Source organism: Eschrichtius robustus, chromosome 3 (assembly GCF_028021215.1).
Source record: "Eschrichtius robustus isolate mEscRob2 chromosome 3, mEscRob2.pri, whole genome shotgun sequence".
In the NCBI taxonomy this organism is placed as follows: Eukaryota; Metazoa; Chordata; class Mammalia; order Artiodactyla; family Eschrichtiidae; genus Eschrichtius; species Eschrichtius robustus.
In genome coordinates this window covers 167,514,896-167,531,435 of record NC_090826.1, presented here as the reverse complement: position 1 = coordinate 167,531,435, position 16,540 = coordinate 167,514,896, and the positions used below count along the sequence as shown (strand labels likewise).

The 16,540-nt window shown below is 51.9% G+C and overlaps 1 protein-coding gene and 1 pseudogene across 1 annotated transcript in view; one reads left to right on the top strand and one right to left on the bottom strand.

The window, feature by feature from the left end:
- Positions 1-2,405: 2,405 nt before the first annotated feature.
- CAPN2 (calpain 2) overlaps positions 2,406-16,540 on the top strand; it is a 55,274-nt gene continuing 41,139 nt past the window's right edge. Inside the window, exons 1-2 of the mRNA XM_068541775.1 lie at positions 2,406-2,666; positions 7,284-7,353. Of these exons, the coding sequence (XP_068397876.1) occupies positions 2,430-2,666; positions 7,284-7,353 (307 nt within the window). The 5' untranslated portion in view covers positions 2,406-2,429. The remainder of the gene's footprint in view (positions 2,667-7,283; positions 7,354-16,540) is intronic.
- LOC137763043 (poly(A) polymerase alpha pseudogene) lies at positions 11,091-11,954 on the bottom strand (annotated as a pseudogene).

The window sequence follows — 16,540 nt, the reverse complement described above, 5'->3', positions numbered from 1 at the left end:
CTTCCCTGGTGGCATAGTGGTTAAGAATCCGCCCGCCAATGCAGGGGACGTGGGTTTGAGCCCTGGTCCGGGAAGCTCCCACATGCCACGGAGCAACTAAGCCCGTGCGCCACAACTACTGAGCCTGCGCTCTAGAGCCCACGAGCCACAACTACTAAGCCCGCATGTCACAACTACTGAAGCCCGCACGCCTAGAGCCCATGCTCCGCAATGAAGAGTAGTCCCCGCTCGCCACAACTAGAGAAATGCCACACGCAGCAACGAGGACACAATGCAGCCAAAAATAAATAAATACATTTTTTAAAAAAGAAATACTGCTCTAAACAATGCATAGCTTTCCACTGAAACATGAATTCTTCCATATTAGTGCAGAGATGGAGAGGAAGGGACGACCGCACTCCTTGGCACACACCCACTCCTGTGTATGAGCCAAGAATCTCACGCTACCTCTTCAGCGAGCAGAATGGTCACAGTGGTCCCGAACACAGGCAGTGTTCTAAAGGCTTTAGCAATATGGACTCCGTCCTCCCAGTTAAAAGTGAGTTTCAGATAAATAGCAAATAGAGAAGAAGAAATTTTCCTCCACCCTTCTATGTTCTTCCGGCTGGTCTAAAAATTAAATTGACATGAGGCAGGTTAACAAAAGAAAATCAAATAAAAGTTTAATACCATGTATACATGGGAGAGATCCAGAAAAACTGAGTAACTCGCTAAATTGGCTGAAGCCCTCTCCTTAAACACCATCTTCAGCTAAAGACAAATGAGGATGTTGGTGGTAGGGGTTTGGGACTTCAAAGGGGAAGAAGACAATTGACTTGGAGATGGAAAAGCAAATATTTGGTAAATAGATGTTTGCTGGGCCAGGTGGAGACAATGGGACACAGAGAGGAATCTGGTCTCTAGGCCCTGCAGTTTTCCCCACCACACTGAGCCCATATTCTTTGCACATATCTCTGGTGATGGCTCTCTTCTGGAAACAGGCTCTTTATCTAAATTCTTTAGGCAGTTACCGGTAAGGTCAAAGCTTCTTCCTGAGTCTTTTGGGCCTTGACTGTTTTCAGCTCAAAACAATCCGCATGCCAGAGAGATATTTTGGGGTGGCAAATTTTGCTCCCCTACGTAGGAAATAATTTTTTAGTTTAAGTATGCCCCCGTGCAATATTTGGGATATACTTATACTAAAAATCATTAGTGTTTACCTGAAAATCAAATTTAACTGGGTGTGTTACCAAACACAAGTTCATGTGCCCGACACACAGTGAGCCCAAACAAACCGAAACATCAGAGTTTGGAGCAGAGAAAGGTTTATTGCAGGGCTATGCAAGAAGGCTGTCTCGTGCTTAAAATGCCCCGAACTTCTCCAAGAAGTTCAGCAAAGCACTTTTAAAGGCAAGATGAGGGAGGGGCGTGGTTAGTTGTTGCAAACTTCTTGGTGTTGGAATCCTTCCTTCTTGTAGCTGTTCATGTTGGTCAGGTCAAGATGTTCCTGTAAACCTCCGATGAAACAAAAGTTATTCTCTGTTCTGCAACTTTTTATCTCTATATGAATGTACTCTTAAAGGTCAGAGCCCTGAGACTAGGCTATCCTGTATATTTCAGGCTGTAGATAACATTCTTTTACAAAAGGTTCAGAGCCAGCATGACTAAACACAGGCAACAAAACATCTAATATGGAGTCAGATTTGTTCTTCCCTATTACAGGTGGATGTATTTTTATTTGCCAAATCTGGCCACCCTATCTGTGATCATATAGCTAACCAGTAGCAGTGTGTAGCATCACGATTGTAACACGCTTCTGGTGACTTAGAATCCCTGTTCTGCCTCTGATTAGTTGTGCGACATTGGATGATGTCATTGAACCTCTCTGATGCTCAGTTTTCCCATCTGTCAAATGGGGACTATAGCGGAGGGACACCTTCCCACAGAGCTGATTTAGTCCCCTGGAGCTCTCTCCCCGATCTTCTGACTCACAGGGTGTGTCCTGGAGAGTCAGGACAGCCCCAGCCTCGGGTTTCGCCCAGCCTTCCTCCCCGACAAGTGGGAAGTCGTCTATCGGGGTTGGGTTTGAGTCCCCACTTTTCCTCCAGGACGTCCAGGTGCGCGGCGCGGGCCGGCTTGGCCATCCCAGGCGCCGGCCGCAGGTGGCAGCACCGACCCCGTGGGCCGCCGCCGCCGTCCTCCCGCCGGCGCTGTGCAGGCCGCCGGCCGGCAGGGTCCAGGGCCCGGCGCCGAGCTGGCCGGGAGCGGCCAGGCCACGCCCCGACGCGCGGAGGGCGCTGCCCTGCCGGGTGAATCATCGCCCGCGGCGGCCGTTTGCAGTCCCGCTGCCGCGCGCCGAACCCTGGCCGCGCCCTTGCGGAGCGCCGCGCCGAGCAGCCGCTGAGACCCACGCTCGCTCGCTGGGCGGCAACGCGGGCACCGGGCCGACCATGGCGGGCATCGCGTTCAAGCTGGCGAAGGACCGGGAGGCGGCCGAGGGGCTGGGCTCGCACGAGAGGGCCGTCAAGTACCTCAACCAGGACTACGCGGCGCTGCGGGACGAGTGGCTGGAGGCCGGGGCGCTCTTCCAGGACCCGTCCTTCCCGGCCCTCCCGTCTTCCCTGGGCTTCAAGGAGTTGGGACCCTACTCCAGCAAGACCCGGGGCATCGAGTGGAAGCGGCCCACGGTAGGCAGCGCGCCCGCGGCGGGATGCGGGGCGGGCGGGGCGCGGAAACCGGAGGCGCGGCGACCGGGCCTCGCGGCAGCCGAGAACCAGGCCCAGCGCGCGGGGAGCCCGGGGAGCGCGCAGAGCCGAGCCCCGCAGCCGGGAGCCCCGTCCCCGCGCTGCCCAGCCTGGGGCTCTGCAGGCGCGGGGTCGGGGGAAGCTCCGCGGTCGCCCGTGTCCCCTCTGCCACCCACGGCGCCCGCAGGACGGGCCGAAGTGCACGCTGCCCGTAAATCCCACTAGCAGGCCCGCCAGCAAAAACTCACAAAAACTCGGTTGATATAGGGGGACCTGGACAAAACTTCTTGGACTCCGGTGGGGAGAGAGTCTGCGGAGAAGAGAGGCGGGGTGCCGAGGTGGGGTGTGGGGTGAGTGGGACACTATCTAACCGGGAAAAGTCAGTCTCTAACTCGGTTAGCCTGCTTCAGGAAGGGAGAAAGTCCACGCCTGGCCTGGTCCTTTGTGACTAAGGATTGTCTCGTGCAGCGATGGTTAGATTTATCCAGTCGGGGTTTCCTGTTTGTTTTTCCAAAGGGGGCCGACCTCCCCGTAACATTTACCCTGGTGATTATCAAAAGCACAGGGGAGATGCATCCAGGAGCCAGTTCCTCCTCCTCACTCACCCTCCCAGAATCCTCACCCTGGCGTCTCAGGGGCCCCTCGGTGTTCCCTTATCCTGCCCCCCTGGGTCTCTCCCCTCCTTGCCCTGGCAGGCCTTGGAACAGTTTCCTTCCTGATCAATTTGTCCATCCTGTTTCCCCTGGAACCCCTCCTGGCCCCATGTCCTGTGGGACACCTCACCCATCTTCCCCCGCCAAACCTCAAGGAGGCTTCCTGGGAAATATAGCCTCTAGATTCCTGTTAGGGAAATTAACATTCCTGCCCTGCTCCCACTCCTCTGAGCCCCTCACCCCCACCCGCTAGTCACCTTCTGTCACCCCAAACCCAGCCCATAGGCAGCAAGTTCAGTAGGAAGTGTCCTTGGCCTGGAGCACTTGAGTTCATTTCTTGCTAAGCTGCATGAGCCATTTAACCTCCTTGCCTCCATTTCTTCGTCTAAAAGAAGAGGTGATACCTAAATAGTTTCCTCTCCCCACTGGCTCACCAGGCCCAGCACCTTTTAGTTTCTCAAGGGCACCCAGCTCTTTCCTGCCTCACCTGCCAGGGATGCTCTTTCCTGGTTTTCTGGAGTCTGGCTCACTTACTCTTTGGGACTTAGTTAGATGTCACCTCCCCAAAGAGATCTTTCCTGACCATTCTTAGCAGCCCCCTTCTCATCTTGTTATTCTTTATCACTGAACCCTGCTAATTTCCTTCATAGCATTTTCACAACTTATAAATATAATTACATATATTTGTTTGTCCTTCCTAGTGAACTGCAGGGACCATGTGTGTATTGTGCACCAATCTAGCCCCAGTGCATTCAGAGTATGCATTCATTCGTTCATTCATTCATTTAACAATACTTGTCGAGTGCCTGTTATATGTCAGGCAGTGTCTTAAATGCTTGGGATACATCTGTGAACAAAGACTGTGACCATTTGTGGAATGAGTGAATGAATGAATGTAGGACTGTAATGAGCCTCAAACAGAATTACAGCTGTGAAAGTGATAAATGAGAAGGTATTCGCCTTACATTTGTATAGCACTTTACAGTTTACAAAGTGAATTTACATACTTCTTTGCTTATTCTTTCATTCACTCAATAAGTGTATATTGAACACCTGCTGTATGCCAGGCACAGTGCATATGGTTTCTGCCTCTGAAGGCTTTAGGGGCTAGTGAGGGGACACGGACAGGTCACCCAACGGTTGGAAATGCCTGTAGGACTTCCAGATGGGGAAATAGAGATCCGAGGCCATTTTAGGGCCCCAGATTAGGGCGGGACAGGGTGTGCACTGCACAACCAAGGGGGAGGGTAGCTGTTATTGTCCCATTCAGCAGTTGAAGAAATTGAGGCTGGGGAAGGTTAACTCTTCACTCATACAGGTGTCTGGGGTGGAGCCAGGACTGTGTCCAGCCTGTGGGTGTCAATAGCCACAGCTCACAGCCGCCCTCTCTGCCTTCTCAAACACAGCTGTGGTTCGGGTCAGGCAAGGCAAACAGACACGTGTCCACTGGATCTAGACGGAAGCAAGTCATTGGTAACTGTAACAGAGCAATTGCAATGGCATAGAATTGCAATGGGGTAGAAGCCGGGTGGCTGTAGACCCCAAAGTAAGGAACCGGAAATGAAGAGCGTGCCCAGCTAATTCCAGAAGGGTGCCTGTGAAAGGAGAGGAGGAAAAGTGTCAGGGAGAGTGGGACCTGGGGCTTGACAGGCTGGTTTTCAGATGAGAGCAATTGGAATGTGTTATATGTCAAGTCCCAGAGAGAAAAGCAGGGGGGGAGACGGTGAAACGGAGCCACAAGGAAGTGAGAGTAGGGTTGCAGGAGCGAGGCAGGGGAGCAGGCCAGCCCTGGAGCGGGGGCTGCTCCTCAGAGGGGGCTTCCCGGCACTGGCCACAGAGGGCTTGGGGCTGGGAAGGAGGCTGAAGAGCACATGGCTGAAGTCACTGTGGGCTGGCGCAGAGGCACAGCGAGGAAAAAGCCGGCACCATCCGAGGGTGACACCAGTCAGGTGGGAGGAGGGCAGGTGTGTGAGTCCCCACCTTACCCGGAAACATCTAAGGCCTCTGAGTGGTTTATGATTTGTTTACACTCAGCTGGCTGAACTCAGCCTCAAACCTGCATCTCCTGCCTCAAGTTCAGTGATTATGATCAACTCCTCCAGTAATAATTAATAGTAGGTGACTTTTATAGAGCGCTTATCAAGGCACGTGTACGTAGTCATCTCATTTAACCCTCAGAACAACCTGATGTGGTAGGTTCACTTGTCAGCACCATCCCCATTATACAGATGAGAAAACTGAGGCTTAAGGAGGTGAAGTAACTTGCCAGGGTCATAGAACCCATTTAAGAAGTGACAGAGCCAGAATTCAAACCCAGGTTGTCTGACTCCAAAGCCCAAGCCCTCAACCCCTTTCCTGGGACTGTTAAGTTCCGTATTTAATTCCGTGCCCTGTATGTTGTGTACAAGTTTCAATTTCCTGAAGCATCTCTAAGGGCCACTCTAAACTTTGCCTTCTTTGGAGAGGGTGCCAAAGGTGTGAGGAAGCTTCTCAAACATAATGGAAAAATCCTTCTGGGGTAAGTGCCTGGCACACTGAGGATTATCAGTATGACTTTTGGGCTCCCAGCACCAAACCCAGTCTCTTCCATCAGCAGGATAAGTGTTTGGCTGGCAGGCCTTGGGCAAAGCTGGCTTCATGTGCCTCAGCAGAAGAGCATTCTCACTGTCCCTGTCATTCCCCCAAACAGACCAACCTGAACAGGGAAGGGACAGTGCAGGGGCATGAAAGGAGCGTGTTCTGCTGTGGATTCCAAAAGAGCCTCTACAGCCTAAGCTGGGGTGGCTAGGGGCTAGATCCAGGCCTCGCCCAAGAAGAGCTTCTGCTTGGCAGGGAGGGGGGGGGGGGGATGCGTGCAGGGGGCTGGGCACTATGGGGTGGAGCTCTTACGAACCAAGGGGTCCAGGCCGAGGGAAGCCCAGATTTATGCCCTGACTTCCTCTGTGGTTTTGGGGTGGGGCTCTTCAGAATCAGAAGCATACTCAGAGAGGGCTGCAGAAGGGCCAGCACTGTTCAAGGTTGGCTTCCAGCAGGCGACCGGTGGGACAGCCCTTGAAGGCTTGTTAGTAATCCATCAGGGGCAGGGCAGGAGGGAAAGACTATATGGTTTACACTGGTGAGTTCAAATCCCAGTGCCATCTACAGCTTACGAGCCGTGTATCTTGGGACATGTGGCTTTATCTCTTAGCCTGTTTCCCCACCTGTGAAATGGGGTCGGTGTCCATCTGTGTTCCCGAGAGGGCTGCCTGAGATAAAGTACCACACACAGTATTGACACACAGCAGGCTCACGGTATGTGGACCCCCAAGTATCATGGCCTATGGACGAATCCAGAAGGCTAGATACCTTCCCCTGCCCTCAAGAAGCGTGTGAGTGTTAGGAAGACAGACTGGTACCCAGCACCACCACATGGCACACAACTAGCTGCTAAATTGCAGAGTGCACGTACTCTGGGATTCGGGATCAAAAGGATGGGTGAGGGCCGGACTGTGAAGGAGGGCTTCGTGGAGTTGGTGGCAGTGGGTCTTGAGATACAGTAAGATGTGGAAAAGGAGAGAAGAGGGTGGGAGAGGGAGGAATTCCATGCAGGAACAGAGGAGAGGGACCGACATAGTGGGCAGGGCAGCTCCAGTGCATGGACCGTCTCAAGGCCCCCAGAGGAGGCTGGACTTGGCGCTGCCCTGGCCCTAGGAAGTAGCGTGATGAAGTGGGCTCTAGGCAATGTGGAGCGTTGGGGTCCAGTGGAGCAGTCGGGTCCCATGGCAGTCTAACTGTAACTGCATAGCTTTCCCTAGAGGGGAGGGGAAGGGGCGGAGGGGGTCCGATGCACCTTCTGGGAACCGAGGTGTCCTGACTACAGAAGCACATGTCAGGTGGGTTGACAGCACTTTGTGGGTCTCGTTTCCAGGAGATCTGCGATGATCCCCAATTTATTACTGGAGGAGCCACTCGCACAGACATCTGCCAAGGAGCCCTGGGTAAGTGATGGCATCTCAAACAGGCTACGGGGGCTTGTCTGAAAGGTTGTGGATAGAAGGGGTGAGGGATGACCTATGGCTCTGCTCCCTTGCCAAAGAGTTTGGCAATTTCCAGTTCTAGAAGCTTCCTGGAATGTCTTGTCCCCTGAGGACCCTGTGCTGCAGCAGACAAATGCACAGATGTGCAGTGAGGCCTCCTGTGTCCCCTGCACTGGGCTAGTTGTTGAAGTTACAAAGACACTTCCACTAGAAGACAGAGGAGCTTCTGGATCTCAGGCACCCTTGGTGTCTGTATGTCCCGGGGCCAGTGTTGCTAATGGCCCACGGAACAGTCAGGCTCTGGGCTGAGGGCCAGCTGGGAGGACTAGCCCAGGCCCGGTTGCAGCACTGAGACGTCAGCTCTCTGGGGTTCAGGGATGGGATGGTGACTCAGTGTGTGGAGGAGGAGGAAACCCTAACTAACACTCACTGCTGGGAGGAAGTTAACGCACCAGGGCATTCTCAGTGTTTGCAGGCCGAGCTCACCATGGTATCACAACAGTGAACGTGGTGCGTATTGTCACAGAGGCAATTGAAATGTTCATTTAAGTAAGTTTAACTGGAGTAGCTGAATCGTGAGGGTCTGAAACTTTGCTCTGTGTCGCTGAGCTCTGATTTTCTGGACATAGTGCCTGCTGAGATTGAAACCTGCTCCAGCTTTGGCATGAAAGCCCCCAAGTTTTCTTTAATTTATTTTATTGAAGTAAAGTTGATTTACAATGTTGTGTTAATTTCTGCTGTACAGCACAGTGATTCAGTTATACATATATCCTTTTTCATATTCTTTTCCATTATGGTTTATCATAAGATATTGAATATAGTTCCCTGTGCTATACAGTAGGAGCCTGTTGTTTATTGCTATACAGGACCCGAGGTTTCTGCAAAGAAGTCTTAACGATGGGGCCTGGGACCACTATTTAAGATTCTCAAAGAATCCACGCTCATTTTTTTTACTCATAATAGATATGGGCCTACGATCGCTGGAGCAGATTATTTGCTGCGAATAACCAAAAACTTGTTTTGAGCCATCAGCTTCAACTTGCTTTCCAGACTAGTCTATCAGTAACAAAATTAATCATCTTGAATTGGACCTTCTTTCCTGGCCCACCCAGCAGAGGTTCTGTCCTGGGAGTGACTTGTTTGAGGTCATCCAACAGCTGAAGTGAGGGCCTGGAATGCAAATGCAGACAGTCTGTGTGTTTAACCCCTGAGCTAGGCTCCCCAGAAGGGGCATGGAAAGTTTTCAGTCTCTGAGGGATGTCGGGGCATTTGTGTGAATCGTTAGGACAGGCACACTGGGAACCCCTTGTGAAATGGGTCTCAGAGAGCATGTCCCAGGGCTGGGCGTGCGAACACCGCTCTCTGAGCTCAGCCTCTGTGTGCAAATTCCTGAGATGCCAGAGCACATTCTTGCCCACAGAAAACATACCTCCCATTTCCCACCTTCTCTCCCCCACAAAAGAGAGATGCCCAGGGGGCCTAGGGCACCTAGGTGGGTGCTCCAGGAAAATCCATTGGTTAGAGAAAATGGAAGTTAACAGGACTAGAAGTTGATGGAGACTTTGACCAACCATGGGGGCTTTAGGAAACCTGGAAACAAAAATGACAACTGTCATACCTGGGCTAAATTCCACACCTAGACTAAACATCTCCTTTAAAGTTTAATGACATCTTAAGGGCCAAGTTGCAAGATTTAAGTCCTGGTTAAATACTGTCAGGCCATTTGGAGAGGAGACCCGCAAAGCTTACATTCCTGGGGTAAAAATCCCCATGATATGCACCAAATCAAATAGAAACAAGATTAAGTGTAAGTCCTTTAAAACATTTCTCAGTAATCAGGTCTGTAATTTCTAAGGTTTTTTTTTTACACCACATTGGCCATTTTGTTCTCTTGGCCTTTTATTTTGGAGGATCTGGGTTTGACTGCGATCTGTGAAATGTGGTGGACTGAATTCTCACTCTGATTCTGGCGTCCGGACACAGGGTGGGCATGGGGTGGTGACTGTCACCAGGTCCCAGCAGGTTCAGAAACATCAGGAACAGGGGGGCCACGGCAGTGACACCTGGCCACACGACCAGAGATACGAGTCAAGGCTCAGCTCTTACTTGGCAGACCGTGGGCACGTCATCACTTGGAACCTCAGTCTCTTCTAAAAATGGGAGTGGCGGGGAGAGTCAACGGGGTGACCTCAGAGATCCCCTACGATGGGGCAGTCAGCTATTCTAGAGTAGTTCCTCATGCCTGACATTGAGTGTAAATCTTGTGCTAGAGAATCAAAGCACCGGGTCCAGATCTCTTATCTCAGAGGAGGAATGATAACAGCCCCTATCACTGTATAACACACTGTATAACAGTATGCAACTCGTGGAGCATTTTCATTGCATTGTCTCATGTAATCATCCAAGTAAATATTTTCAGCCTCACTCTGCAGATAAGAAAACTGAGGCAGGTGGTGGGGAGCCCATGCAAGGCCACAAAGCTAAAAATTGCCAAAGGAAAGAACCCTGATCTGATTTTAAAGCTTTCCACGCTCTTCTCATTCCCATCACAAGTGGCCATGAGGCTATGTTGAGGGATTATGGAGGTAAAATTCTCAAAGCGAAATTTATTTTCCTCCCTGTACTTTCTACCCTGAGACTCACTCAGTTCACCAATGAACCTGGGCGGGGCCCATCCTGGGACTTGTACATTTCTCAGCCTCCTGCCTCACTTCACAGGGCGGCCCAGCAATGGTTAATCCACCAGCTCCCACCCACTTTCCCAGAGGGTCAGCTGGAAGCCTCACCAAAGTAATTCCAGCCATGTTTGCAGAACTGCTCTGACGTGAGCCATCTGCTTTGCAGACCTTGGTTGTGCTCAGCATTGAGTCAGTGAAGAAAAATCTGCCCATCTGGAGGGAGGGCTGGAGACCAAGGCTGAGCCTCGGCCAGCCTGGCCCTACAGCTAAATATGGCTCTGGAGTTGCTGCTCTCAGCCTCTTCTTACAGGTGATGGCCATGGAGTGGCCCCAGGAGCCCAGGAGATCCCAGAGCTGAGCTCCTCCTACCTTTGGTTTTCACTGGGCCACTGCTGGGCTTTAACCACTGCCCCCTCATAGCCCCCTATGGGCCCCACAGCCTTCAAAGCTCTCAGAGGAAGGTAGCTGCCCTGGCCAGGTGCCCCCATAGGCCCTCGGCTTCCTGGGGGAAGTCTCGAGGCTGCCAACGCTGTCAGAGCTGTTGAAACCGCACAGCCCCGTGTCTTTGTAACCTGGCCTCTCAGAGGTGGATCACCCTGCCTCTACCCCTAAGAGTCACGTGGGCCCCCAAACACTGGGAGATGTTTGGCTAGAGGGTGCCCCTCCCCACAGCCCTGCTCAGCAGAGAGTGGGGAAGGGCAGGGCCAGTGGGAAAAGCGTGCAGGAAGGAGGTTTCCAGTTCCTGCTTCCTCCCCTGCTTACTAGCCTGGGTGACTTTGGGCAGGTTACCCAAGCTCTCTGAGCCTCAGTTTCCTCTTCTATAAAATGGGAATAATGATAATACTCCTTCCCCAGGGCTGTGATGAAAAATGCGATTAATATAGGCAAACACATTGGCAAATTGTAGAATCCTGAACAAATTCAACCTCTCCCTATTTTCCCATTTTTAAATACTGTAAATAACTTTTTAAATGATTCTTAAATTATAATTTTTTTTCAGTGTCTACAATCAATTTTATTTTAATATAATCTAAACACATACCATTTAGAAAATACCAAGAAAAATTTATGTACAAGAGTTGATGCTACTGCATTTGGATAAAGCTGGCAAGTTCTTGCTACTAGCACAGCCCAGGAAACACCACCGAGGAAACCTAATATATTGGAATAGGTGTTGTGGTGTTTGGCCCACAGTTTGATAGCTCTCAGGGTTAACCTGAGAAGTTGTCAATGTTTGGTACTAGATGTACAATTTCATCGGTTACCCTGCAACCATTAAGACTTCTTACGCACCTTATATCTAAATTTTTAAGCAGACTGTCATCTCTTAAGCCCAAATCTCCTGGAATAGTCTGCAGTGCTAATCCTGCAAACAAAGTATCAATCTCTATTCCATCAAAACACAGTTTGATAACTGGTACAAATGCTTCTTCAACAGCTCTTAAATCTTTTACTTCTTCCTGTAATTTCAACTTATGATAGAATGAGGTGAAAAAAATCACTTCGATCAACATGTCTTGATGTGCAGCACACAACGCATCAATATCGGCACCTTTTGTATGTACTCCTAATCTCTAAGATCCAAATGTAAAAATTTTTCCACCACCATTTTCAATTACAGATTGTGGAAGATTCTCGCTTTCACTGATTTCTCGTATCCACTCTTTTACCAGGTTATTTAATTTTCCCCAAATTAAAATCCTGCGCTGCAGTTCCTCTTCCTCTTCAAAAACGCCAAAGGGCTTCAGAGTCTCAATTAGTTTCTGTGTACGTAGGCAGTCAGTCTCCTTGGGGGCTGCTAAGCTGATGGGAGAGGTAATGCCATAGTGCTTCTGTGGCGGCTGTGTTTGCTGTGATCCCTGTGTTGTAACTGGAAACCGCATGGTCTCCTGCACGGGCACTGCCCAGTCACCCTGCCGCCCTGGGCATGACCCACTGAGAAGGGGGTGAGGGGTGCCTACCTCAGCCCTGGGTCCAACCCCCTTAAATTATACTTTTTAGAAGCCATTTTAATAGGTGCCTTTTAAACATTTTAATAGACTTTGTTAGCACAGTTTTAGGTTTACAGAAAAATTGAGATGATAGTACAGAGAATTCCATACACACCAGCCCAGTTTCCCCTACTGGTAACTTCTTACATTATTAAGTGTGGGACATTTGCTACAGTTAATGAACCAGTATTGATACATTATCATTAACTAAAGTCCATACTTCAGCTTTCTTTAGTTTTTACTTAAGGTCCTTTTTCTGTCCCAGGATCCCATCCAGGACACCACATTACATTTAGTCGTCATGTCTCCTAAGGCTCTTCTTGGCTGTGACAGTTTCTCAGCCTGTTTTGGATGACCTTGTCACTTTTCAGGAGTACTGGTCCGGGATTTTGTAGGATGCCCCTCTATTGGAATTTGTAGGTGCCTTTTTAAAAAAGAGTGCTTGTAGTTAAAAAAAAAAAAAAAAAAAAGAACTAGAAAATAGGTGTTGGCTAGTTTGGTGGGGAAAATAAATATATTTTTTCCTTTTTCTTAAAACAATGGCTTCACCGCCAGCCCCAGCACCACCCTCACTGCCCCCGACCCCAGGGGCTTCTCCCAGCTCCTGGGGCAGATGTGTGCGGTCCGTGAGTCCTCCTGTCCTCTCCCCGGCGGCTCTTCTGGTTATAAATGCTTTTTCTTTTTTTTTCTTTTTTTTTAAATAGATGATTCCTTTTTTTTTAAAATTTATTTTATTTATTTATGGCTGTGTTGGGTCTTCGTTTCTGTACGAGGGCTTTCTCTAGTCACGGCGAGCGGGGGCCACTCACTGTCGCGGCCTCTCTTGTTGCGGAGCACAGGCTCCAGACGCGCAGGCTCAGTAGTTGTGGCTCACAGGCCCAGTTGCTCTGCGGCATGTGGGATCTTCCCAGACCAGGGCTCGAACCCGTGTCCCCTGCATTGGCAGGCAGATTCTCAACCGCTGCGCCACTAGGGAAGCCCTATAAATGCTTTTTCACAGCTTTTCTCCCCTGTGGCTGCTGCCTGTGCTCCCAGCTTCCTTTCCTGCTGCACCTGAGACAGGCCCATAAACGGGCCAGGGCTGAATCTCCCAGAGGCCCCGTCCTGCCCGGGCTGCCCCAGCCTTGGCAATCACACAGCGGGGTTCCTGCCTCATCCGAGGCCTAAAGTTGGGCACATCTCTCCTTGGCTGTCCCTGACCTCCTCTCCCCAGGGAGGAGAGGCAGCAGGAATCCTCCCCAAAGAATCTCCCCCGCCCCATTGTCATGTACATGTTCCTCTGAAGCCAGAGGAAACTTCCAAAGAGTTTACACGGTTCCTTTGCTTCCTGTGGGCCTGTGGATCAGAGTGTGACTTTTCGCTTGTTCGGGTGCTCCCTGAGCCAGGAGCCAGGCCACATCCCTGTGTGGACTCTGGTCTGTTTCTGAGTTGAGGGGATTGGATCCTAGTTCCGTAAGGTCTCACTACTTCTGACGTTCTGTGACTTCCACTGGCAGTCCCCACCCTCCACCGCACCCCGCCGGCACCAGGCTGCAGATCATGTTTGTTGAGCAATAACGTCTCCACCCCAGGGTCTGAGACCCTTGCTCAGATCGTCCCCCACAGGATCAGCCACAGAGAGGCCCCCATCCAGGGGATTTCAGAAATGAAGGGCCACGTGTTCTGCGAGGTCTAGTGGGGTCCTGGGCAGCAACAGTGGGGCGAGGAAGCCCCAGGAGGAGGGTAGTCTGCTCTGGCTGGGCCAGCGTTGGGTGGCCTGTGTGCAGTGGGGCAGACTCTAGACCAGCACTGTCCACCAGCACGTTTAGCAGTGATGCGAAAGTTCTACGCTGTCAATATGGTAGCTGCAAGCCACAAGTGGAGCATTTGAAGTGTGACTAATGCAGCCAAGGAACTGAATTTTTAATTTTCTTCCGTTTGAACGTGAAAAGCCACATGTGCGTTATGGCCACTGCAGCGTTGGGATCCGGCCTCCCATCCTTGACTTTCCGGGATGGGATGGTCTCCACACAGAGCCAAGCAAGGCACATACATCAGTAAACATCTGTAAATGGCAGGGTCCAGAGTGAGGACTTGGGTGTCCATCAGTTAGAGGTTGGCCTCTTGGTTCTGCCACTTCCTGGCTCTATCACATGGGGTAAATCACCGTCCTCGTTAAGCCTCAGTTTCCTCATCCATAAAGTGGGGATGATAGTAGTATCTACCTCAGAGGGCTGTGAGGATGAAATTAAATAATGCGTGGAAAGCTCAGAGTGCCAGAGGCTGACACTTAGTAAGGGTTTAATAACTGCAAATTGCAAGTTACCTTTGGGGAGAGTGTGGCTTGAGGGAAGTATGGAAATGAGGCTGGGGAGGGGAGGTGGAGCATGCCCTGCTGTGTCTTGAACAACCAATGGGGTCTGTCTCTAGCACTTGGCATTAGGAGGTGACCAAGGAGCTGGTATTTGGAGGAAAGTTCAAGAAACTCGGTGAAGTCTCCTGCTCCAACTTTCAGGGCTCGTGCAATGGCCGTTGCTCCCTGACGTTTCCCAAAAGGCCAGGAGACTCCTCACTGCCACCGCGCTTGGGCCCTCTCCTCTCCCAGCACTCACTTTGCCTGCAGCACGCCTGCTATTTTCAGTCTCAAGCCTCTACTTACCCACCTGTGAAATGGGAACAAGGTGACCTGTCTGTCCTTTCCTTTTCCCATGAGGCGGAGAACCTTAAGGCTGTATGACTGATGGTTTCTCTCTCTCTGGGGATCAGGACCAGAGTGAGAAAACCTCTAACGTTCATTCTTATTGCAATCCCCGATGTGATCTCTCCCCTGTGTTTTGCCGCCCCAGCTGCAGTGAGACTTTACCTTTAGTTCAACACTGTGAAGGCCCCCAGGAAACCAGGAAGTAGATCCTCACCCTCTGGTTCCCCCGGGAGGTGAGGAAGGAATTCTGAGGGGTAGGAATCTAAGATGGGGTTGGCTCCACCTCCTCGCCTGCTGGGGCCTCTGGCCACGGAGGGGCTGGGGAGGAAGGCGAGGACGTGGATGTGGATGGCAGGAAGACACAGGGCTACGGAGAGCTGGCTGGTAACTCTGCTATCTGGTAGTGACCGCAGCGTCCACGGCCGCAGGGAGCTGGGGAGCAGAGTCGACACCTACAACCGGGAGGCCGCGTCCTCCCGGTCCAGGGCGGCCAAGGGTGGCACGGGGCGGGGCCTCCCTTCCGAGAGTCTGGTTTGTCCATGCAAGTTCGGCCTGCGACAGTGTGACCCTGAGGCCTCGGCATCCTCGTCCCCCTCCATCCTCCCTCCTCCTTCTCCCTTTCAGGGCCCCTCTCCTCAGGAGCAGCAGGGGGAAGGGAGGGAGAGGGCACACATGTGGTTTGGATCATTTGTTCTTGCTGCAGTTCTGCTTGCAGCTCACGGAAGGAGGCTGAAGACCCGTGTTTACCAGGGTTGGGATGTGAGCAGAACGGAGCACCTCCACCTCCCCCCGACAGTGCTGATGTAGTGAGACGTGATTGTGTGCAGGGTGTCATTCCGCTTCGGGGGTACCCTTCTCTGGGCTGCTCCAGAAAATGAAGCAGTCACGGAAGGGTTGGCCCCGTGGGACTCATCGGCCACCATCGCGCAGGGCCGGGCGCTGGCAGGGTGTGCACTTCCTCTGGGGAACACCAGCAGCCCAGGGGTTGGGGGAGCGCCTACTGGCTCCCAGGGACTTCCTTCCGAAGCTGAGACGCCCCAGGCTGCCTCGGCCAGGAGAGAGTCATTCTGTCAGCAGGGTCTCAGGCCTCCTGGACACTGTTAAATACCAGTGTCTCGGGAAGGGTCAAATTTAGCCAGAAGCAGCCTCAATATCTTGGTCCCTTTATCATTTATCTAGCTGTCACCATGGAAAGCAAAGGCACAGAGCCCTGCAGGGATGAAACACAGGACAAGCAGGACTTGAGAGGGAGCAGGCTTTCCCGACCTCGGCCCTGCTGGTGGTTGCGGCCGGCTCATTCTCCATCATGGGGGTGTCCTGAGTGCTGCGGGATGCGTGGCAGCGTTCCCAGCCTCTGCCCATTAGATGCACTGGCAGCCCTCCCCAAGCATGACAACCAAAGATGTCTCCACACAGAGCCAAAAATCCCTTGGGGGTAAGGGGAGCAAAAACGTTCCTGGCGGGGAACCAGTGGTAGATCCGGGGAGAGAAGGGGGCTATGGACACAGTAAGTACCACGGGGCAGGCGGAGGGTAGTCATTGGGCATCCAGGGTGCGATGCCTGGGCTGGCAGCTGGTGAAGACCAACCCCACACACGTCCAGAATCACCTCCCCTAAGCCAGCCACAGTTAGCAGTAAGCGTTGTCCTGGGGAAGGAGGAAACATCGAGCTGCGGTCAGGGCGGCATTGCTGGCATGTTTGACCCCATGGAGAGGAGCTCCAACCTTCCCTTCCCGGGGAGCTGCTGCAGCAAAGGAGGAGATCGGCCCTTTCTACGTCTCGGGACGCTCCCCTTGGC